The sequence below is a fragment of the Leuciscus leuciscus genome (assembly GCF_965113295.1).
Source record: "Leuciscus leuciscus genome assembly, chromosome: 21".
Lineage (NCBI taxonomy): Eukaryota > Metazoa > Chordata > Actinopteri > Cypriniformes > Leuciscidae > Leuciscus > Leuciscus leuciscus.
The window spans coordinates 28,971,859-28,997,299 of record NC_138745.1 but is presented as its reverse complement, the minus strand read 5'-3'; the positions used below and the strand labels follow the sequence as shown (position 1 = coordinate 28,997,299).

Here is a 25,441-nt window from a genome sequence, read left to right as displayed (position 1 = left end):
CTGATTATGACGCTCTGCAGGGGTTTACCTGCCGTGTGACTAGGGTTGTCTGTGCAACGACTCATTTCATTAACGTTTAAACCGAAATTTTGCCACTGACTAGATGCATAAGCAAGCTATATTGTTATATACTAGTTTGACATGAAGAAAGGGAAAAGATTTGTGTAGGCTTTCAAAATACTCCCTCACTTGCTCATCTTCCAAATGTGAACATTTCTCTGAACCCGCTGTGAGAGCCACAGAGAAAACAGCATGCAAAACCTGAGGTAATATGAAATTATTTTGTTTTCTGCTCCAGATATATGCTTTTCAAAATAATATATTAATTTTAAAATGAAACATTAACATGATTGTAATTTAAACGTAGCCTTTGTAAAAGAAAATATAAAGCAAAACATTAAATGTGCATATATGTAAATGACAAGTATTTCGACTAGCGGCAGCAGTATCGACTAGTCTCGCACATCCAGTTCTAACATTTGGTGTGTGAACATTATTATGACAATATCAGCAGATGGCCATGTTAGCTTTTTCAGCTGGTCAAACAAGCCTGAATGGGTAATCGATTTGATAAAAAGCAGAAGAAAAAAAAACGATTTCTCTGCCAACTTAAAACCATTGAACTGAATGAAAATGGATTTATCTGACTTAACAGATTTTGGAGAGGAAAATACATTCCCTGCTGTGCTCAATGCAGACTCCGCATCTGACAAGGTGGTTTCTAGGACACATAATATCTCATTTTGTGGGAGCGTAAACATCTTTAGACCATAAAGTCCCTTCATATATGTGATGCAAATAAGGCCCTGGCTTTCATCTGTGTGTAAAACTAAAATTTTATTACAGATGTATGTCCCAGATAGCACAGGTACGTCTCTAAGATGTCTGCTAAAGTGCGCTTCATCTGGAAAAACATCTGATAAACGTCTCAGAAAAAGCAGTTTTACATACATTCATAAACATTTTCTAAATGTCTATTTAACATCTAACAGGAAACATATAGAGACATATTGTTGAGCAAACACTCTAAAAAATACATCTTGCAGATGTAAATGCAGACATCAAAAGCCCCTTTCACACAGAGATTCCGGAAAATACACGGATAATGTGTCCCGGGATTTGTCCCGAGATCGTTTGATTTTGGTTCATTCACACTGCCAGTGATTTTCCGGAATGTGTGAGTGCGTTCACACACATCCCGTAAAGACACGTGATGTCAGGATGTGATAACTCCTGTCAGATGTCAGCTCTGCTGATAACTCCTCTCGTCATTTCTACACGAAGACGAGTCCATACTCCCCAGTAGGGCCACTGGGTTTGCAGAGTGGCTCGTTCCCCATCTGCTGTAGCATAGGTTGTAGAAAGGCCCGTGGGATGGCATGTTCGTCATCACTATGACACACCCCTTACGGCATTGGTCCTGGCTTTTGTTCACACAGGGCGCGTTCCGGGACTGATCCCGGCAACGTTACTAGGTCCCCATCCCGGCATCGATCCCAGCATCAATCCCGGGACGTGTTTGCGTTCACACAGAAAGCACTCTAGCAATTTTACGCAATTTCCCGGGATAAACGCGCTGTGTGAAAGGAGCTAAATAGATGTCTCTGTGATGTGTGCTATCGGGGGTAACAAATCAATGGTGAAATAGTAAATTAGTGAGGTTCTTTTTTTTCCTTCTTCTTGTTTTAACACATGGCCATTGCATCTTAATACAAAATAGATGCAAAATAGTTTCAGCTAATAAAAATGTACCACTTTAGCCAATTTTTGTGTCTTTGTGTGTATTTTACTGTTCAAATGATCACATTGTTAGCTTAGCAACATGCTAATGCCAAATGATTAATTCACGCCATGTGATTACTAGATGACAACCCAGCATTCTACTTGGATCTGTTCACGTCATCAGACTTTTAGATTATTCTTGCATTATTAAGGCATTCAACTATATTAATTATTAAACAGAAATATTATGAAAAAATTACTTAATTACATTTTAATGCTGAAGCCATGCCATTTTGAGTGCAGAGCACTCAGAAAATTCTGAGTTTACAAGTTGTAGTTATGAGTTCTACGAGGATGTGAACACTTACAAATCAGAATTGAGTAATTATGGTAATTCCGTCATGATGTAAAGTGAACACACCTAAACTCCCAGGTACTTGGGGTAAAAAGAGCTACTTGTGCTTGCTCTTTTTGAACATCCCACCACAAACATTGCGTTTTTAAACACCATGCAAGGTTAAAACCAGTCCAAGTCTAGTTGTGTTTTAATGCAAAAACTTAAAAAATTACCTGTGCAATCAGGGTCAGGTGATTAGTCAACTGGTCACTTGTGCAACTCACAGGCTAGCCTATTTTGAAAATACATAGTTTTGCAAATCCCTAACCAATATGAAAGTATGTTAGTGTGCAATGTGAAGGAAAATAAGTCAGCAGAGAGCCACAGGAATGAGTACGGGCATACAAATATGAAAATACAACAAACCCAAAAATCTATGGATTTCCCAGCAAATAATGCCTGCTTTCAAGCGGACTCTTTCATGTCAGAGAGAATAGTTGGATGAAAGAGCGAGAGAGCAGGAGAGAGTTGGAGGAAAAAAGCACAGCACATTTTCCATTTTCCTCTGCAAGTAAAAAAGCACATGAATTATGGATGCGAGCAAGCCAACAGTGCGAGAATTTGATCCCTGACCAGACAGCTCTTGGCTCCCCGTGGAGCAGCCCGCCACCATCCCCCCACCATCCCCCCTTACCCGTTTTTTTCAACATTGCTACCATCCATTCCTAACTTCCTTCTCAGGAAGAGAGCTGGAACTGTCGGCTAACAAGGCTTGGAGACTATTGCCTGGGGACAGGACGTAGGAGACTTCAAGACGCTACCTCTGCATGCCTCCTATTGTTAGCATCTTGATCCTCAAAACTGAACTGACATTTTCACCTGTTGGTTTAAATGTGAATGTTCCACCATAGATGCTCATGACGGCTCCTCAAACAAAAGGATTATTTACAAGTACCCTCAGCCATTTACAGAACACAAAAATAATAGCTCTAACTATACAATATTAACTTTAAGTGAAGAAAGCAATACCAAGAGATCCCAATTTAAATGGAAAGTAAGATTTACAGTACAATATATCCTACAGAAAACAACAGGCGACTAAAATACAGACTAGTCTAGAGTAGACCTTCTGGATGATTTTCCCCATTGTTTGTCATTATACTAAACACATCATGCTGACACTCAATCTATCAGGGTATTTATTCATATTTTAAAAGTCTTACTGATAAGACACAGGCTCTGTTGTAAACCTTCTTCTAAGGCAGCATCCTGACTGAAATTGAACTGTGCATCAGATTCTGCCTTCAAGAGCATGTGGGAAGCTCATACCCCTGAGTCAGGCATTCACTATTAGGACATCACGTGTTTTTGAGTCCAACACATAACACTGAAGCAAGAGCTCTGTGACCAATAACCCAAATAACTACATCTAATTTCAAAATGATGAAAATTATTCATTTCTACCACTTTTCTACCATTTATAAATGGTACTGTATTACAACTGGTCTTTGTTACAATGTTTTTGTGACATAAAGCAATCTGTGAAATTTGAGTGATTAACTTTACGCCATTCATCACGGACCACTGATCACTATAGATTATAAATATATTATATTATGAATCAGTGTTTCCGCCATGGTTTAATCAGACACAGTTTAATCACCATGGGAAAATCTCAGAGTAAAACTGGGAGGTGTGAAAAATATGATACACCGGTGTTTTGCCAGATGAGAAGTTTATCTATGTATCATCTTTTTACTCTTAATTCATTTTATAACTGTATCATATATCTCTTTTAATTTCTTTTATAACAGTTTTAATTTTCCTTGCTTTTATTTTGTGATTATTTTAATTCCTTTCTGTAAAGCACTATTGCCATAGTGTATGAAATGTGCTATATAAATAAACTTGCCTTGCCTTGCAGATTAATAAAATTGACTATTTTATCCAATATTTTTGTAGGTATTTTATGGTATCATGTTGTTAGCTTAGCAACATGCTAATGTCTAACTCCTGTGTGTTTAGCTGCTTCATGTCCACAAAAGCACCAGGAGTTATACCATGTTCACGCCATGTTGTAATTATCATAATTATGCAATGACATTCCAAGGATGACATTCTTCAGACTCTGATTTATGCGTTTCTATGGCAACATTATCAATGGCAAAATGAATCTGCAGCAGTCAGGTGGTACAAGTCGGGTTTTCGAGTTCTACGACGTGAACACTTTTTACAAGTCGAAACCTTGTAATTACGGTAATTCCAACAGTGTGAATGCACCTTTAGACATCACCATGTTGCTAAACTAACAGCATAATACCATTAAATGCATAGGGTAAAATAGTCCCTTTTTAATTCAACCGAACTATTTCAAACAAGTATGTTTATAATCCAGTATGTGCATTGTGAGATAGGCTTATCTGTTAAGGATACATGCAACACTGTGTTACAATTTAACAAAAAGAAATCTTAGGGGACAGCATAATCATGTAGTCTACATTTTGAAATGGCCTTTGAGTCGGATGCATAGGGATGCTTACATAGGCATGGCTACATTTTGGAACTAATTACTGCAATAGTAAATTCAAGAACAGAATCCAACAAAATGTCTTATAGTTCATAAATTAAAATCGAAATCAATGCTCTGAGAATTCAGGGACACATTGAGCAACTCAGTCTTTGGGAACTGAAGAAGGAACACTATATTGGTTAGGCCAGAAACCAGGCATTGGAGCATTCCACAGAATCCACACCACAAACACCACCACGCCAACCCACTTACACAACAAACTCCAAAACAGCAATGAAAAAGCATTGCATAAACTATTATCAGCCAATCGGCACACTGTAGGTACTTCACTATTGCATTTGAATTAATTAAATACATGCAAACACACCTCACTTTGTTCAGTTCCATTAAATATAGCAATTAGTCCTGCTCTAAGCAACACTGGCAAAGTTTTTAAAGTTACATCACAAAAACAGAACTGACACTGTGTTATCAGCCACTAATCATAAGAATGTGTGTCTTAAAAGTCAAGAGCCAAATCAAACAATGAATGACTACAACCCTTGGCCTTGGTTTGCAATAAGGATTAGCTTTCATATACTAAAGCAGCTTTTGCTCCATTAACAATGAAACAAACAGCTTTGTTGACTTACCTATTGTGACTGAACAAAAATATGTGCATTGCACTTGATGTCAAATGGACACAAGTAGCTGATGACTAGCATTCATATAAATTGTGTGCATGGCAGTGTATTACAAAAAATACGATTTTAATTTATAAGAGTGCGTGCATATTATTAATGTGCATCCAGGGTATGACAGATTGAAGGAGGTGGCTGTCGTGAGCAGACAAGGTAGGTCTATTTACACAGTAAGCACATAAACAGGTTTGGCTCCACTTTTATCGAGCACTGATTAAGCTCTCCATGAAGCAAATTACAGTCTGGAGAATAAAGCCCACGAGCAACAATGTTTAATTATATCTGACTCATCAAGGACATCAATGAGGCACTCAATGAGTAGTATTCATCTTCAGCTCTCTGACCAGCACTCATTGGGTTCCTCAGTCAAATGAGAGGCATTAATAGGTTCATTTCAAAGGAGGCGGAAGCTCTTTTATTTCTCTCTTCTCCTACTTCAATAGCTGCCGAATGTAATTACTGAGTCAAAGCTAAAACGTCTAAAAAACGATTTTCATAATTTCATTTCAAATGTGCCATCACTCCACCAGCAGCAACAGTAGTCATTTCTTTCAAAACTTCAATAGCCTTTTGTGTCTTTCCTCTCCAGTTTCGTTTTACTTTAAACCGCAAACATCTTATCAGTAGCAGATTAAATGAGACTTCATTTTTATTAGTCTCAGAATCTATGGTATAAAAATCACATAAAATGGATGTGTTCGGATCTCGGATGCACAGCCAGTGAAACTATCTTGCCGTGAGTATTCACAGGCAAGAAAACAGATGCTTTCCTAATCATACAGTCCAGTTATTCCCTCACAACGTAAAACTTAACAAGCATCTCAAAAGCAAGCAGGCCCTTGTGCTTTGAAATATGTCATTTAACTGATATTCTTATGTTAGAATGACAAAAAAAATATTATCAACTTGTCTATCCCCTCTAAAACAATTTTTTTTTTTTTTGATGTGCAAAACACAGACAAAATAAACACATCAAGAGAAACTTCCCACACACCTTGGCAGAATATCACAGACCGCACGCTGGCAACAACCCAAATGCCCACAGCAAACAATTCCAGGTTGTATGTTTTAGCACAAAGATACATCATCAACAGGTTTGTTTGTGCGTTGAATTACATGGAGATAACTGTGACAAAAGATCCTTTATAATTAAGGTAGACTGATTGGTTTAAACAATATTTTGTAACCGATAGTCATGATTTTCAATTTAATCAGTTATCGGTTCTTTTTATCAGGCTACTGATAAATGCCACCATTTGTTGAGTATCTATAGTAGCCTACCAACAATTTATTTAAACTTAATTTATGATTTCTGGAAAATTATACAATGACTTAAATAACAGCCAATTATTCTCAAGTAAGAAAAGCGTATCTTAATTTGCTAAATTAATAAAAAACAATTTTTTTTAACTTTTTAAAAAAAACATATAGCCTAGATTAGGCTTGTTATTATTTATCAAACATTCTTAATCCATTTTTAATATCTATTTTTCTGGTCTAATCATCATTATTGTCAACAACAAAAATCGGTTATGTATCAGACAATTAAAATTTGTTTAAAAAAAGCAATATCGGTCAATCTCTGCTACAGATAAATAAATAAACAACCCCATTTCAGCACATAACTGTGTAACAGAACCTTGATTTCTTAGATTACTAAGATAATAAGCTTAACACAAACTAAAAATAAACTACAAACCCCGTTCTAGAGACACAAACATTTTGACAGGTCTCTTCCACCTATTGTAGGCTACTGAGTACTGACTGACTGTAGAGAATTTGATGGTCTCAAGCAAACTGTAAACATTGCAACTTTGAAAACAATAGCACTGATTTGTCTTCAATCTACAAACAATCCACTAGTACATACCACTTTCATCGAACATGTCACGCAACACTCAAGTCCTCATGCATCAAGGCTGAAGGCGAGATGTTCCTGCATCTAGCGGACTGCCACATTGCAACTGAAGTCAACGCCAAACCAGTGTGTGTGTGAGTGTGTGTGTGTGTGTGTGTGTTTCCAGAAAAAGCAAACAGCCCCTTGGAACACAGCACTCAGCACGCATCCCCTTACCGTTTTAAATGCCCGCTTTGAGAGCGGTCGCAAGAATCCGAATCAACTGGACGCCACAGAAAGAACTTTGATGTCTCGTGAGCGCATCCTGCGCCGCTCGCTCGCGCTGCTCCGCCATCTTCAGCGCGCGCCGAATGCGCGAGAGTAGAGCAGCTGACGGGCGGGCGGGGAGGGTTCTTCACTAAACAGCCCGAAGTTCTCAGCTCCTCATCCATGCACTACACCCCTGTCATGTTAGGGTACCTACCTACTAGGTTCTTTTTACCGTTTGATAATTAAACAGTCTATTAGAAAAATTATATGTTTAAGTGATCAATTAAAACCAAATTTAAAATAAATATATGTACATAAAATCATATATGACAGCATAGGACTATTATGGCTACTAAATTTAAGTTACCGGCCATTCAAAACTTCTACTAGCCAAAAAAAAAAAAAGAGGAAGAAATTAACCAAATTTAACTATGTCACAGCATATATATATTCCTAACATCTACCTTGTAAATATATTTTTTGCTATTTAAAAAAACAAAACAAAAATGTCACTGGTAAATCAATAACAATTCCAATTTTAACAATATTTCAAGTGTAATTTATTAAATTTGTTGTATTTTGAATACAATCATTCTTTGTAAAATACATTAAGTTAATCATACTGATTTCAAAGTTATTAGATTAGATTAGATTAGATTAGATTAGATTAGATTAGATTCATAGTTTGAATATACATTGAACCAAACACTATGATAACATCTTAGTTGATAATTCAATATACTTTATTTTAGACAAAACATGTGACAGCACATTTTCAGTTGTGACAGACTGAAGTAATGTTTTGGTAGTGAATTACAGCATTCACTACCAAATTCACACTACAGAATTTTAACTCACATACTAAAACACTATAAAACATACTAAAATACTAATGATTTGGATTACTGTACTAAAATTTTGTTTATTTCCCCCAAATAAACGATTAAGTTGTTCCCTTTTGTCACTACCAAAACAATGATGACTAGTGACAATTTTAGATACTTTTGAGCCTAGTTCAAAGATGATAACCAATATGGTTACTAGCACAGTTCTGAGCAGTTGTACACACATAAAAACTAAATTTTATGGAATAACACCCCAAAAAGTTTGCTTAATTGCAGAAAAAAGGTGTTTGGTATAGTGACGTTCCAGTTACACACAGATTTTCAGACTTTTGAACACATTGAACACACAGAGGCTATGAGAGAGAGAGGGACACAGGAATATTTCCTGATCAAAAATGTAGGAGTATGGTTAAAATCAGTCTCAACCAATGGACTAAAACACACACTGTTTCGGTAGTGACATGAAAATGCGGGACACATTTTTTTACATAAAGTTTCATGTTAAAAAAATAAAAAAAATAAAAAAAAGGTTGTTTTTTTTACTTTTTACTATATATATTTTTTATATATATTTTTAAAAACAACAATGGAAAAAAACTAAAAAATTTTTTTTTATCATTTTCACAAGATAAAATGAAAACAGCCAACTCCCAATTGAAAGTACCCAATAAATGAGGATATTATGTATATTAAGCTTACTTATATTTTAAATATTATTGTGGGATTTAATAGATAATAGAAGGGTCTTAGTAAACTTCTAAAATGTGAATACTTAAATGCTTTTTAAATGTGTTTTTTGGTTGTGGGACAGCAGTTTGCACCAATTCTGTAGAATGGCCCATATATATATATGTGTGTGTTATTTATTGCTTTGTGGTAAAGTTTCTTTCATTTATTTATTTTTGTGCAATTTGTGCATGTTATTTTTGAAGTGCAAAAACATTTATTGCAGTGGTATAATAGGTCTTGTTACAATCTAATTAAAATTTAAATGAATAATCAATATGAAATGTAAAAATATAATCTTCAAAAATGTATTATTAAACCATGTGAAGCAATACAATGCCAAAGCCACAAGAAGAGGTCACTTTATTTTGGCACTTGTCACACATGAAAATATTCAGAGCGTTTTTTTTTTTTTTTTTTACAGAAACTCAAAGACTTGGTAATGACTGAGAACATCATCAACGTACAAACAGATGATTGCATGACATGCAACAGATATCAACACTCTCCAGAGTCAGGGAGATGAGCTCCTTATCACGGCCGATGACTCTTGATGAAGAGTCCCAAAGCTCTGATGCGGCTTTAAGCAGTGTTCTGAGAGCGAGGCCTGTGTAGTTTACTTCTAAAATGGCTTTTGAAGATCTAAGCAGACACCATCCAAACACAGAAGTTAGTCTTCAGAGAGGAGAAGCACTTGATACAGTCCAGTTCCCATTTGATACATCTCCAGAACATACCTACAAGACCCTCTAAGCAAAAAAAAAAAAAACTGAAGTAGTGCTTTGAGATCTTAACTGTTCCTATTTCTTGAAAATCCACCATTTAATGTTTAGCCCTGGGTTTTATAGCAATATAATGCCATAAAAATATGCAGGCCCATCGGAAGGCATGGCTCCACTAATATTAAGCATACATGAATAATATATGCCTGTTAAATAATTTAGCAGGCAATATCAGATTATTAGAATAATTTGTACGACAATATGCATTAATTATGAAGCAGGCTGAATAGAACTTTTTAATGTTAAGAACTGGCTTTTTAGAAGTAATTTCAGATCTCGCAGTAAACTGAGTGTTTAAGAGAAAGATTCTGCGAATATTTGTTGCATCAATAGAGCACACATGATTTAGACTTCCTTGTAATTTTGGAAACTTGAAATGTCACATTATTTTCACCCAGCCCATATTTTGCACAACTGGAAATAATTATTCCAATTTTCATCACATCTAAATGTGCAATCATGACAAAATTGGATGTATATGAAGCTCTTGGCTTTTACATTCTCATCCATCATCTTATTTGCCTATTGCCTCTCTTAATGATGCATTTTAAAGAGCCCTTGTTGCTTACTTTTTTCTCTTCAAATTAAATACAAAAATCGGTCATTCTTTGCATGAATTCGGTTCTGTAATTCTGATGGAATCAATGGAGAAATAAATCAAAATGGGTTTAAAATAAGAAACAGACTGAATAATCTAGAATCTATATACAGGACAGAACAGAATTGAGTAAAAAAAAAAACACAATATCGCCACCCACTGGATGAAAACACACAGTTCACAGAACAAAGTACAGATGCTACAAAATAAAATCTCATTATACTGACTTTCAACCAAAATTTTGTCAGTCACAAACTTGCACTTTCTACGCATTAGAAATGAGAAACTCCTCGATTTCACCCTTTGACTGGATGAACCTCATTATCAATCGCCGTACTACCTTTACACACGTATTAAATCACCATGATAAATAAGAGAAAAGTCACATTAGGTTATTCGCTATAATGATTCTAAAATGCCATTCTAAAACTTGTACTTAGACTGAGACAAACAAAACATATTGAGTCATTTATCTTCAAGAGTATGTTAATGCATCAATACTGATAGTAAATGAATGCCAGTTTGAAAAGTTAAATATCATAATTTACTGTACATGATTTAAAAACTGCATTAAATGTATGACACATAAAGAAGACACATGGTTTTAAAGATCACTTCGACTGTCGCTATCTAAAAAAGCCTACGTGATTCATTTCACTGGTCTAATCCACAACACTGAAAATGTTTCCACGAAGATTAGAGTTGCAGTTCAAGCCTTCAGTTAAATAAGAATAGTAAAATAATCCATTCCGTTTTCTTCCACCTCACAGAATAAAAATCAGCTTTAGCTATCATTCTATACCATGCGGAAGGCCTGGGTAGCTGCATCAAATGGCTTTTAAAGACAATACATACATTAACATGCACTGCAGCCTCTGGATGGCGCTAGAAACATTTTAAATGCACAGTAGAATCACATGTCGCACACTCTTTTAAAGGAACACTTCGCCCAAAAATGGAAATTCTATCCTCATTTACTAACCCTCATACGGGTTTGGAACTAGAGGGTGAGTAAATGATGAGCGAACATTATTAAAGGTGAATTGTCCCTTTAACATCACACTGGTCATTCTACAGTGTCCTAGATGAATGAAAACCTTCCCAGACTCTAGACTTCCTAATCTCTAAATGCTAACGATGTCAAATTGAATTGTACAGATAGAATACAGAGGAATTAAGATCCAGGGTGTTGAAAGCATGTAGCAGGTGTTAAACACTCTCAGGCTCTTGTTTATCCTTTCATAGAGTCCTGGGTCTCTGAGGTGTTACGGGCGGGTGGTTTTCCGAGAGAGTGGCGCTTCAGTGCTGAAGAGGGGCGGTGCTGTGCGTCACCTGTTCGATCCAGAGCAGGTAACGGCTGACCCGTGAATACACACCTGGGTACGAGGGGTCACCGCAGCCGTGACCCCAGGAAATGACCCCTGTCAGTACCCAGCGCCCTGCCTCGCCCTGACACACTAGCGGACCCCCGCTGTCGCCCTGGCAGCTGTCAGCATGCTTTCTCAGGTCAGACGTCATGCTGCCCGCACACAGCATGTCGTGGCTTGTGAAACGCTCGCCATAGCGCTTCTTACATTGCCACGAGGGCAGAAGAGGAACCCAGGCCTGAAGAAGAGTGCTGGGATGCTCAGTGTCTGAAAAATAGGGGGAAAACAAATAGTAAAACACCATTTGCAGCACATTTAAAGGAACAGTTACCCCAAAATGACATTTCTGTCCTTCATGTTGTTCCAAACAAAACAAAGATTTTTGTTTTATAAAAAGATAATCCATTTTATAACATGGATTGATGAATCGTGCACAATAAGACACTATATATATATATATATATATATATATATATATATATATATATATATATATATATATTCTTAAACACCAAATCAGCATATTAGAATGATTTCTGAAGGATCATGTGACACTAAAGACTGGAGTAATGATGCTGAAAATTCAGGAATAATTAAAAATGGATAACAATTGTTTTAAATTGTAATAATACTTTACATAATACTTTTACTATTTTATCAAATAAATATGGCCTTGGTGAGCATAAGAGACATCATTAGAGTGTTAGTAGAGTATTAGTAGACTGGTAGGGTTAGGGTTAGAATAAGTTGACATGTAGTTGCAAAGTTACTTATAGTCAGTAGAATGTCTGTTGGGGAACATCAAAATAAAGTGTTAGCAGATATTAAGCAGATAGGTCTACTAATACTCTAATGAGAGTTAGTTGACACATAGGTGCAATGTTACTTATAGTTCACAGAATGTTCAAAAGGGACCATCAAAATAAAGTGTTACCCAAAAATCTTAAAGATTCTAAACATTTGAGTGTATATGTATAAATATGTGTGTGTGTGTGTCATTTCATGACCTGCCAATATTGTGCCCATGTAAGAACATCCCACCATTACCTGTCATTCCCCAGCCAGTGATGACACAAGACGCCGGTCTCTTGCCCCACTTGCTGCCAGGTGCGGGCAGGCAGGCGGCGTTAGTATGAGGGTTAAAGGCCACGCACTTCCCCTCGGCGCCCTTCAGCCGGACCAGAGCCACGTCATGCTCCCAGCTCTCCGTTCGGTACTTCCTGTGCACCTCTATGCGCTCTGGAGAGAGCACGCGCTCAAAATCATCCTGTTCCCGCGTGTGATAATCCCCGAGCTTCACCACGTACCGTGAAGCATCACTGCCAAACCTGTAGAATCAAGACATTCATTCATATTACAGATGATGTACTGCCATTTCAATCTTTCCACTGCTACATAAATTCATGCCTTACCACTCAAACGTTTGTGGTCAGTAAGATTTGTTTATTGTTAATGAAGAAAAAAAATCTCTTATTTATTTGACTAAAAATAAAAATAAACTGTAATATTTTGAAATATGACAATTTAAAATAACTTTCTATTTTAATCAGGGCTGCCCTAGACTAAAGATTTTTCTAGTCGACTAGTAGTCGTTCATTTAAGCGATTAGTCAACTAATCACGCATTTATATTAATAAGCCATTAATCAAACAAGCATTATTGCCTATATATTACATAGCCTAACCAGCGCTCAAACACACACATAAAGCTTGCCACAGCCCACCGGCAAAAGTGATGATTATGAGTGTGTCGTAAAAAAATCCAGAGGAGACTGTCTAAACATTTTAATAATCTCTGCGGCCAAAAACACAGAAAACATTATCAATAAATTAAGTCACGATGCTGACTGGTCATCCCCGCAGTAGCAAGTGGACACGTCTAGCTGCTATACGTATTACATAATCAGAGAAAACTTATTTTACATTTGAATTTGTTTATTTAAAAGTAGATATTTCAAGATAGTAGATAATTCTCATGTCTGTGAGGCAAGTATCCACTGAGTTTCGGTTGGTTTTGTGACGTGACTGAGACCAAGAAGGCAGAAAGCGCATCCTGATTGTTTTAATTATTTTACAAAAGCACAATGTTTTGTTGTTATTTTGAGTTTACAGAAATAAAAGTAGACCCTTTACAGTTTGCATTCCTCTTGTCTGAATGACAAAAAATGACGGAGTATTTTAAGTTAAAGGCAATGGTGCTGGTGCCTGTATGTTATGCAGTAAGCGCACTCACACAAACACTTATGCACCTAATAATAGCGCACATTTATCTCGGTTAACATTAGAGCAAGCAGACTTGTAAAGTTGTTTCAAGTGATAAGCCATATTTGAGGTCGATGAATGATAGGCGAATGTTTGGATTTCCTGCCGTTATCTGTCCATTACAGACTGCGTGATTTCGCACATCCTGTGGTTTTTTTGGGGGGGGTTTTCTGCGACTAACCTCTTCTAGTCGACTAATGGTTAGTCAACTATTAGGGGGCAGCCATCATTTTAAAATGTCATTTATTCCTGTGATGGAAAAGCTGGATTTTCAGCATCATTACTCCAGTCTTCAGTGTCACATGATCCTTCAGAAATCATTCTAATATGCTGATGTGCTGCTCAAATAACATTTCTTATTATTATCAATGTTGTACTCCTTAATGTTTTTGTGGAAACTGTGATGGATTTTTTTTTTATGAATATAAAGTTCAGCATTGTTTAAAAAAAATATAACTTTTTTGTAACATTATAAATGTCTTTTACTGTCACTTTTGATTAATTTAATGCATCCTTGTGGAATAAAAGTATTAATTTATAATAAAAATAAAATAAACATTGAACAGTAGTGTAAATACATATATTTGGGATTACAATTAGTAGTTTGTGTGTAGGTAAATAAAGCTTTAGAAAGTTTTTATATTTAAATTAAAACTTTTTTTAATGTATTTGTGCCAGATGACATCTGAAATACATATGCCAGTGTTCTTCAACAACATTGCGGACCAAAAACATTTTTATGAATAATTATCAGATTTTAGCAATTTTAAGACAAATTAGGGAACTAAAGAAAATTAAACTGTTAAAGCCCATATGTGACCCTGGACCACAAAACCAGTCTTATGGGTAATTTTTTTTTTTATTGAGATTTATACATCATCTGAAAGCTGAATACATGAAAATCTGGAATCTGAGGGTACAGAAATATTGAGAAAATCGCCTTTAAAGTTGTCCATTTCTATTGGCGATTGTGCTGCATCCATTCACAAAAATAAATGTTTTATATATTTAAGGTGGGAAATTTACTAAATATCTTCATGGAACATGATCTTTACTTAATATCCTAATGATTTTTGGCATAAAAGAAAAATCTATAATTTTGACACATACAATTTTTTGTTGGCTATTGCCACAAATATACCCGTGCAACATAAGACTGGTTTTGTGATCCAGGGTCACATATATTCAACCCACATAGGGATATTTTTTTATTTTTTTAGAACTGTACATTAAATCATTAAGTAGGCCAATGAAGAAAAATGAGCATTCCCTTGTCCTGAAAATATTTTGTACTTCGCAGTGCAGATATTTGTGCTTTATAATTTTCATGATTGCAGAGTGTTTCCTATTTTTGCAGTTTCAATGATTTATTCTAAATCAATCAGTTAAAAGTTATTATAGAGTAAAAATTGGCTGAAAAATAGGTTATAGCTGAAGAGCCCAGACATAATGTAGCAGCTAATACCACTGATGTCCAGCAAGTGTCTCTCTTACCGTTTAAAGCAGTGAGCTGCAGTGAGCAGCCAGCAGGAGTTGATGAGAGTTGCTCCGCACAGAGGCTGATTCCCTTTAGACTGAGATCTGAGCCACAGGGACGCCTGCCAGGGCCAGTCACCCCTGCGGGATACACACACACACACACACACACACACACTGGATGAGGTCAAGAAATAGACACTGTCATTATAATTTGGGAAGAAGTAGGGTGACAGAATTGTATTTTATCAATTAAAAATCATTCAAAAGTGAAGCATGTATTTTTTTTTATTTTTTTTTTTACTTTCTTATACCTTAATCTGTAGAGACAACCATAAATAATGTATTTATAGGATAGCTTTCCCAAAACGTGTAAACACTGAGGGTTTGTGGCACTACTCTTTGTTTGTACAGCAACACTCACTTAACCAGTGGTACAGTGTTATTATAGTACAGTGTACTATTATAGTATTTATTCACATTTTTAATTAGCTTTTTTTTTTCTATTTAGCTTTAATTAATTTTTATTTCAGTATTAGTAATGTTAGTATTTTAACAAACTTTAATTTGATTTATTTCAGTTTGTTGCCAAAGACAATTTTAAAGTTTCCATAAATTTCAATATTTAAATGTTATTTTATTTCAGCTTTATTTCAATGACCAAAAGTGATTTTTAATAAGTTTACATTTTAGTTATCAATAACAACACTGCAATGTTGTGAGTTTAGGGTGGGATTATCTATTTAACTGACCAATTGAAGATGAGGGGATCTGGAAAGCTGAGAGAAAGAAATATCATTTTTACAATTTCATTTAACGACACTTCTATATAGGTTCTATATAGAACATTAAAGGGTTCTGTCAGGCGCTTCACATATAGAGCCTTTTAGGGGTTCCCATCATAGGCTCATTTAATGGATTTAGTTTTAATAAATTTTGTTTCAAATAATTTTTTATTTCAATTACATTTTATGAATTAAACAACTTGTAAACATACTTCATCACTACAAAAAAAAAAAAAAATTAAATAACCTGTTAAAAATGAAAGTATTATGTAATATTTTAAGGCATTTCTCCTAAATAGAACCTTTTTGGGCATAAAGGGTTCTTTAAAATGGAGTCAAAATCCCTAGGGTTCTGTTTAGCACCTAATTTAGCCTTTTCTAACAGTGTAGCATGTCTTAAAACAACTTGTATTTGCAATCCATTTTGAACAAATATCCACAACATGTGTTGTAGAACTGCTTCCACAGCAGTACAAATGTGATTACCTGAGAGATTTGTATCCACCCACAATTCTCTTGCTGCGTCTCTCAGCGCCAGCTCTCAAACCGCAGGTGTGTGTGCCCACCACTGCTATGTCAGCCTCTGGCTCCGGCAAATAATCACATGATACACCTGCATCCTGTCCGTGCTTACAAGCGTGGCTGTCTTGTCCTTTAGAAGGGCATTCTCCGAGAAACGACTCCTTCCCAGTGCACCTCACATTGGTCAGATGGATGGTCCCCTTCCCTGCTCCGAAATAACCCATCGGTCGTGCTTTTGACACCCCACTGCCAAAGAGAGTATAAAAACATTTAAAGACTTTTCTTTTTTTTAATCTCCATTTATCATGACTGAGGAATGATAATGAATCATATTCCACGGTACTGATTATGAGATGCTTTAGAGCTAAGATGTTGCAAATGGTTCCCTACGTGAATCCAAGCTGTCTGCAGACGACAACAGCATTGACATCATTCCAGCCATGATCACAGACGCTTCCCCACTCTCCGTTAAGAAACACCTCCACTCTGCCCTCTTTTCTATTGTCGCCACCTGCCAATCGTACCAGAGGTCCTGAAACCACAGAAAAGCAGGCAAAATAGAAACTACCTTAGATTTTGTCACTTACTCTGCATCTTTAAAAAAAAAAAAAAAAGGAAAACGCGAAAGAAGTCATTTTCCATTTAAGCTTACGTGATTGCAGACTGAAGGACCACATCCGAACTGTTAGAGGTGTAGCTTAAACCACATGACGTGCACATGGTTTTAACAGTCAGTGTAAAGCCCTAATAATAAGGTTTTTGTTTTTAGAAAAACTAAAGTTAGAGATGGTCTCAAAAACGCGTTTTGAAATTGCTGGTGTTTCTGACGATTTGTAACCAGTCACGTCAATGTTTGATCCCCGAGTTACATTCAAGCCATTTTAATTTTCAAGGAAAAAACTATTAAATGTGTCATTTTAGTAATCAAAGATAAGTTTAAAGGGATAAACTGATTGACTACAGTGGGACTTTAAGCAATTCATAGTGTCCTCATGACATCTAAATGGGCCTTAATTACTTTCTTAATATACAATCATGGTCTTACTGTACACAATTCATCAGTGAATATTACTCCAGAAAAAAAGCATCTTTCCTTTTCAGCTAACGTCTTTAACATCTCTTATTTTTCAACCCCTCCTTTCAATATGTAATGTCTACGCCCCTACTTTCACAATCCAATCAATTCCTAAAGGAATAAAGTCCTGCGCTTCATTGTGCTTATTAATATTTCACTCAAAAATATGTCACATTACAAAAGTAAAATGGGTTGTGCATTCCATGTCAAAATCTTAAATAGTCAAACAAATAAAATATCTATCTAAAATAAATCTATCTATCTATCTATCTATCTATCTATCTATCTATCTATCTATCTATCTATCTATCTATCTATCTATCTATCTATCTATCTATCTATCTATCTATCTATCTATCTATCTATCTATCTATCAATACACACTTTTAATAATAATAATGATAATCATGGTAATAATAATAATTATTATTATTATTATTATTAATGTGTCTAGGCAGACACATTTAAGAGATTAAACTTTGCAATGCTTTTTCAAAAACCACATAGGATTTTCAAAACCACATAGGAAATGGCTATGTTTTTTTCTCCCTTCCTTCCTTTCTGTGTAACATGCTTATACTGGGTTACAACAGAAGGCAACAGTGACAACAGAAGGAACAAACTTCGTTCTATGAATGATTCGTACAGGTGAGTAATACTACAAAATAACTACATTAGCAAATTGTGTAAATCTAAAATGATAAGATACACTGTTTTTCCACAGATTTAGCTGCAAGCAAACAGATTTATCACTAAAATGACAAACGGCACAAATACCTACATGGTGCTAAGCAGCACAGAGACGGTGGCCATTGGCGCAATCTGTCTCATGATCGCACCCTTCAGCCTCCTGGTCAATGTGCTTGTTCTGGTTGTCATAGCCAGCTCTAGGAACCTGAGGCGACATCCGTCATACCAGTTTATGGCCAGCTTGGCACTAGCTGACACTATTGCCAGCTGCAGTTTCACCGTCACCTTCCTGGATTTCCACCTTTTTAAACAGGACGACTCTTTTCAGAGAACAAAGTATCTGCTTAAGCTGAGTGGCGTGACTATGGCGTTTACGGGCTCGGTTGGAAGTCTGCTTTTGATGGCAGTAGACCGCTATCACGCCATCTACCAGCCTTTTACCTACAAGATGCACCTGACACGTAAAAGAGCCTTGGTGGGAATTCTGACATTATGGGCTTTGGCTGCCCTCATTTCCCTCCTTCCTCTGATGGGCTGGAGTTGTCAGACTTTTCTATCGTGCTCCCAGTCCCATCTCTTTCCGTACGTGGATCGTAACTACCTGGCATTCTTTGCCTGTCTTGTGTTGGTGGTGCTCCTCGTCATACTGGTAGCCTATGCCATGATAGTGTGGTGGGCCCACCAACATGAAGCCAACATGAACACTGAACATCCAGGGCTAGCACGCATGCGCATGGACATCCATTTGGCAAAGACTTTTAGCTGTATAATTCTGATTCTGTTGGTGTGCTGGCTGCCTGCCCTTTCCTTCATGATGACAGATGTAGTTATGACAGAGCTTTCAAAATCACAAAAAAGGGCATTTGCTTTCTGCAGTACTCTATGTCTGCTGAATTCAGGCATTAACCCATTGCTATACACCCTGCGCTGCCGTGAGCTACGTGCAGCACTTAAATCATTAGTAAATGGTTTAATGAGAAGCAAGGGTTGTTGTTCACCAGCTAGTAACTAATACCAGCTAGTAAACATTTAGCTAATAAACAGGAGTTACAGTATAGCTCCGCCTAATGCATTGCCTTGCCAAAAAAAAAAAATCTGTTTTGATTTAAATAGGCAAATGAGTCAATGATTGGATCATTATTGCAATGATTATGATGTTTTTAGCATGTTATATGTGTGGCAACAGTTCTTCTAACCCTGATTGATGGAGTGTGTAGTTTTACATTTCTTGAACAATCATGTAGGAAGACACATCATGGCCATATTCCGTGGTGTGTTTAACTTTTAATTGTCTGACGAAGAGCCTACGTGCTTGAAGCGTTACCACCTTTGTGTGAGTCTATCATTACATTTTTCATATGTATTGTTTTAAAATGTTAGTCTCCAGTCTTCAGTGTCACATGGTCCTTCAGAAATCATCATATGCTGATTTGCTGCTCAAGAAGCATCTCTTATTATTATCTGCTTAATATATTATCTGCTTAATATAAAAAAATCCAGGATTCTTTGATGAAAAGACTGTTAAAAAAACAGCATTTATTTGAAATTGAAATCTTTTAACATAAGTAACATTATAAATGACTGATTACAATTATTACTGACAATTCTGTTCAATTTAATGTGTCCTTGCTGAATACAAGTATTAATTTCCTATAAAATAAAAATTATGGAGCCCAAACTTTTGAAGGGTAATGTAAAAATGTCTCTGTTAATTAAAAAATAAAGTCACAATTATATACAATTATTATAGTACCATTTAATTTTTTTCCCTCTAAGGTGGAAACTCAAATGTTACAAAGGCTCTAACATTTTTTTATTATAAAAAGAGACATTGTATGACCTTTTAGATCTAATAAAATCATGAATTTTCTCATTTTTTCATTTTTCATACTTTTGCGTATGCGGTGCGTGTAGCGGTGAAGGAGCAGCACACGCTATAGTGCTTTCACATATGCTGTGTTTGCAGTGCGTAACTGATCCGCGGCTGTACCACAAAAACCTACTTACTATTTTTATTTCAAATCCAGAAGTTATGCGATTCTCTTTGGCTACACATATACACTCTTTAATGGACGTATGCACGTTTAAACACAATTTAAACAACGTAGGCCTATTATTCCATGCATTACTTCTACTTATATTAAGTTGCTCAAGCAAGTGGTCAAATATTTAACCATGTACTTATATTAAAATCGCAAACATTTTAAATTCAAACTTAAAATTGACAAAAACAGCTGACTCTCATGCCTTTTCTTTTGCATTCAAATTTTAATAGCCTACAATAAATCTTGCATGTCACAAAGAACTTGTTTTTCCACCTCCATGAATTAGACAAGTGTTGTTCATTATGAAAGTGAAAGTGAAAGTGAAAGTGATGGGTTACCATACTTGGAATTTGACCTCTGCATTTAACCCATCCAAGTTAAAGGTACAATATGTAAGAATTTTGCATTAAAATATCCCAAAATCTCAAGGCCAGTGTTATATATTTTGTTAAGTTGATTACTTACAATATCCCAAATGTTTCCAACTATTTTTAAATCGTGAGAAAATTGCGATTTTAACCAAGGAAACGGGGCGTTAGAGCAGGGGTGAGCTGGGAGTCGCCAGTCAATTGCGTCATATCCGCGTCACCCTCGGTTTCCGCTCGTACTGCGTGGAGTCCTGGACAAATGCGGAAGTTGTAGTTGTAGCGTCTATCAAGCTACAAACTTTAGCTTGTTTCTTGCAGTCGTTATGGTACACAATTATTCTTTACCGATTGCAGCTGGTTCTGTCGACAAAGCATGCTTAATTTTATATTTTCCAAATGTAGCATTCGGTAATAGTTATGTTTATGTAAGGAAAGTATTATTGCTTTAGATTTGTGTTTAGTTTATTGACATTGTTTATCACGTCTGGTGTTTATGGCCATGTAAATAAACATAGCATGTGTTATACATAAAGATTAATCAGTATTTTGGCAAATGATGTGGGCATGTTCGAATGTACTTTTACAACAATTGTTTAGAACATGTAAAACTGCGCAGCGTTATCACAACAATGAATTCAACAAATACAGTCACATCTATGAAGTTTTAAACCTTACTTTTCTTGCGGTTAATTCATTTTAATGAAATAAAAGTGTGATGAGGTTTAAGAGTCAGGAAGGAAGAAGACGCGTCGTCGTGACTGGGACTCGTACTTTATTAAAATAAAGCAAAACAAACAAAAGCCGCGCACAACGCGCATTCACTGTGGCAACCGCGACGGCACAAAACAGTTCAAAAATGAGAGCTTGGATCCACCGGTTTTCTTCCTCTGCGTCCAATTTTCTCTCCAGTCTCTCTCTCGTTCCAGCGCGGCTTATAAGCGGTCTCTCCACGCCGATCACTGCAATAAGACACAGGTGCATTTGCACTTGACCTACTTGCTCGTCTCTTTTCTCTCCCATCACAGACCGCGCTGAACCACGCCCCCCTCGCCACAAAAAGCATGTCATTAAACGCAACATTTATAAAAATAGAACTTAGCCTCATCATCCATGAACATGATTTTTCGATTCCCGTCTGACTGATTTACATCCACGGTGGAGTTTAAAACGACAGTTCCCATCATTCCACGCTCCTTCACATCGTCATCAAGCTACGCCGTTGTTGTTGTTTGGAATGTAGCGCCCTCTAGCGGCAAAAATTCTTGCATATTGTACCTTTAATGCACACACATTAGGAGCAGAGTAGTGAGTAGTTAACACACACACACTGCAAACATGGATACACACACCCAGAGCAGCGGGCAGCCTTTGTGTGGCGCCCGGGGAGCGATTAGGGGTTAGGTGCCTTGCTCAAGGGCACCTCAGTCATTTCCCACCGGTTCTGGAATCGAACCAGCAACCTTTGGGTTACCAGTTCAACTCCCTAACCACACTGCCCCAAATGTCGCCTTGTAGAGGTAAATTGTAGTTTTCCTTGCTTTACCCCGTTCTTTAAGTAAAAAGATGACTTTGAAAAAAAGTAGTATTTAATTAAATACATACGTTTATGGTGAGATTACTACATTTTATTTAATTAAACGCATTTATGGTGAAATTACTACATTTTCAGGTCAATCTGTGTTCATTTTTTCAGCGTTTGCAGCACAGCAAAAATCGACTCTGTGCGGAAACGATCGCTGCACTGCTGTATACGCACCGCAACTGGAACGGATCGACGGACTGCAACCGCGTACCGTGTGAAAGCGCTAACCTGTTAACATGGGTATGGAAAAAAAAATACGCACCGCATACGCACTGCGAACGGAATATGTGTGAAACGGGCATGATGGAACATTCAACATTGTTCTAACATCAATCTTGTCTTTCGTACCTTATATTTCAAACATACCTTTTCAAACATACCCAAAATGTCACAGGCTGGGAGCAAAAAGAGCAGTGATGTTATGATAATGGAATTTAAATTGAAATGGTGTTTGTTTGGGGGGACAAAAAAAATCATGTTTGTCTAATATTACACAGTCAAATGTCAAAGGTAGTGTTGTGGTCGCCAAGTGCTACACAATACTTTATTGAAATTCAAATGGGAGTTTTTATCAATAAAAGCGAGTGCTTGGTAAACTACAATGGCCGCTTTTATTCCTGGCCTTTGTCAACAAATGACATTTAAAACCCCCTGTGAATTTCAGAAGGGGTCAAAACGGCACAGACAGAGAAGTCTATCAGCAAAACATATCTGTACCTCACACAAAGCCCTACTCATGCACACTGAAGCGTATTTTATTATTCAAGATAACTTACCAGTACTTTCTGGAGCCAGCGGGACCTCATTGTTTTCTACCCTGTGGCAGCGTATTGCAACATCTTCGCTATGAGAGCAATCGTGTCGACCCCACACACTGTGTTTACACTCCAGCAAAGAGCTCTCACTCCCCTCACACTCCACATCGTCCAGCAGAATCAGCCCCGTTCCTTCTCCAAACGCGCCAGAGGGGGCGACCTCCGCACCGCCCCTACATGGACACACACACTCATGATAAATCCCCAATAGCCACTTGAAAATCTCCCACAAAATTCTTTATGTATGCATATAGAACATATAGAGAATGTGGACACCCACATTTGACACTCACTATTGTTGAGTAGGACACTTCTAAGAGAATTTTTAATTACTAATCCCCTACAGCCATTTGCAAAACAAATCCCCTAAGTTAAGAAGTTAATAGTGATAATATAATAAGTGTCATATTAAGGGTTTTCCTAACTTTAGGGATTTGTTGAGCACTGAAGGTTTGTGTGTATATTTTACTGTATATTCACAGCTGGAGAGTTGAAGAATAGCACCTGAATCCCAGCTGTCTGCAGACCACCTGCGCATGCTGCTCCGTCCAGCTGTCATCGCACACTGTGCCCCAGTCCCCGGAGTGATACACTTCCAGACGACCTTCCCATGGGTCATCACCGTCTACCAGTCTCACCACGCCATCTGAATACATATAAAAAAAACACACTTTATACACACACATTTCCTCTCTGGACAGTTTCTGTATGTCCAATGGAAAGTGACAAAGTACAGTCAACTGAAGAGAAGGGGTCTTGTTTCATCCTGAAAGGGTTTATTTTGTTTATTGTACATTATCCCATGTACACGGCTACTAACCAGAAAAAAAAAATAAGTAGACATTAAATATTGAGTGATACAAACTATATAAAACTAGCACAGCTACGTAAAAAAAGCTTACTAGGGTCAATTGTAGAGAATATTGCGGTTGACCAATGAGAATCAGTAGGGCTGTAAGTGTTTGTGTGTGTGTCTATGTAAAGGACGAGACCTGAATAGGGGTTGCATGACACCCCAGCATCTTCCATATGATCACAGTTGTGTTGTTCCCATCCGCTGTGACGGCACTCGTCCAGAGAGAGCTCATTGCCTGTGCACTGCACTGCATCCAGTTGGATCGGCCCAATGCCCTGCCCGAAATGAGCCCATGACCAGGCTTTGGGGATGCCCCTAGACACGCACAAAGACATATAAATTGTCAAAAAAGAAGCAGACTTCACAAGATTAAGTCAGTCTCAATACATTTAAATGGTAAATGTAATTCGTTAAAAAAAATTCAAGTTCCCCTTTATAATAAAATAAATAAATAAATAAAAGCGCTTTACAGAGTGAGAGAGGGGAAATCCAAAGAGTGATGTAGTCAGCCTGTGTGTGTATTTGTGGTTGATTAAGAGGCCGTGATGGATAGAGGCTGAGGGCAAATATGCCAGAATTACAGCCCAACTCTTTTTTTTCAAGAAACACCATGGGGATTTTTACTGACCACAGACAGTCAGGACCTCAATTTAACATCTTATCAGAAGGACGGTGCCTTTTTGCTGAACACTATCCACATTAATATGGACCAACACAGAGCTCAGGATGAGGACCCTCTGCTGGCCTCACTAACACCTCCTCAACAGCAGCGTTAGGTGGTCTCTCATCCACGTGCTGACCAGACTCAACCCTGCTTAGTTTCGGTGGGAAACCAAGAGGCCCTGAGAAGCACTAAACATTTAAAATGCTTCTTACTAGTACTACACATTCAGTTTGAAAGCTAACACATTTTTTTGTTGTAACTATAACTGACAAACTCATCATTCCATTGCTTTAATGCTGCAGTAACTGAAGTCGTGCGTATCATCTCTGCAGCAGCGGTGCGAGTCTGTGCTCATGTGCCATCTCACCGTCTTTATTCTCTACAACTGCTACAATATGAGATGATGTAAGAGAGCAAATAATACAACAGCGCAAAATAAATAATTCAATCTTCCTCTCATCGAGATAAGAGCACACAGGGATGAAAATATCTCACAAAAGCTCCTAAGTTTTGTGTGTTGTGAAAAAAGAACAGTGCTACAGATTCTTTAAAGAGACCATATTATGCCCTTTTACAGTCTTGATTTTGTTTTTGGGAATAGGTTAGGG

At 37.0% G+C, this 25,441-nt stretch overlaps 3 protein-coding genes and 1 long non-coding RNA gene across 5 annotated transcripts in view; 2 read left to right on the top strand and 2 right to left on the bottom strand.

The window, feature by feature from the left end:
- Positions 1-7,476, bottom strand: part of ndst2b (N-deacetylase/N-sulfotransferase (heparan glucosaminyl) 2b) — an 81,511-nt gene extending 74,035 nt beyond the window's left edge. Inside the window, exon 1 of one of the 2 annotated variants that reach the window (XM_082151615.1) lies at positions 7,344-7,476. The gene's annotated coding sequence lies outside the window, so the exon portion shown is untranslated. Of the gene's footprint in view, positions 1-7,139; positions 7,321-7,343 lie in introns of those variants that run through there. The other variant, XM_082151616.1, reaches the window with a different exon arrangement.
- Positions 1-25,441, top strand: part of LOC309485064 — a 153,003-nt gene that overhangs the window by 67,259 nt on the left and 60,303 nt on the right. The gene's annotated exons all lie outside the window — the stretch shown is intronic.
- The window catches only part of LOC309485037 (neurotrypsin), a 45,238-nt gene continuing 28,945 nt past the window's right edge, over positions 9,149-25,441 (bottom strand). The window contains exons 8-15 of the mRNA XM_082151618.1: positions 24,306-24,484; positions 23,818-23,959; positions 23,275-23,486; positions 17,129-17,270; positions 16,703-16,984; positions 15,450-15,572; positions 12,742-13,022; positions 9,149-11,961 (exon numbers count right to left, since the gene is read on the bottom strand). Coding sequence (XP_082007744.1) covers positions 11,627-11,961; positions 12,742-13,022; positions 15,450-15,572; positions 16,703-16,984; positions 17,129-17,270; positions 23,275-23,486; positions 23,818-23,959; positions 24,306-24,484 — 1,696 coding nt within the window. The 3' untranslated portion in view covers positions 9,149-11,626. The remainder of the gene's footprint in view (positions 11,962-12,741; positions 13,023-15,449; positions 15,573-16,702; positions 16,985-17,128; positions 17,271-23,274; positions 23,487-23,817; positions 23,960-24,305; positions 24,485-25,441) is intronic.
- Positions 18,393-20,867, top strand: LOC309485053 (cannabinoid receptor 2). The gene is made up of 2 exons (XM_082151661.1): positions 18,393-18,461; positions 18,538-20,867. Exon 2 carries the CDS (start codon positions 18,571-18,573, stop codon positions 19,513-19,515), a length of 945 nt encoding a protein of 314 aa, XP_082007787.1. The 5' UTR covers positions 18,393-18,461; positions 18,538-18,570; the 3' UTR covers positions 19,516-20,867.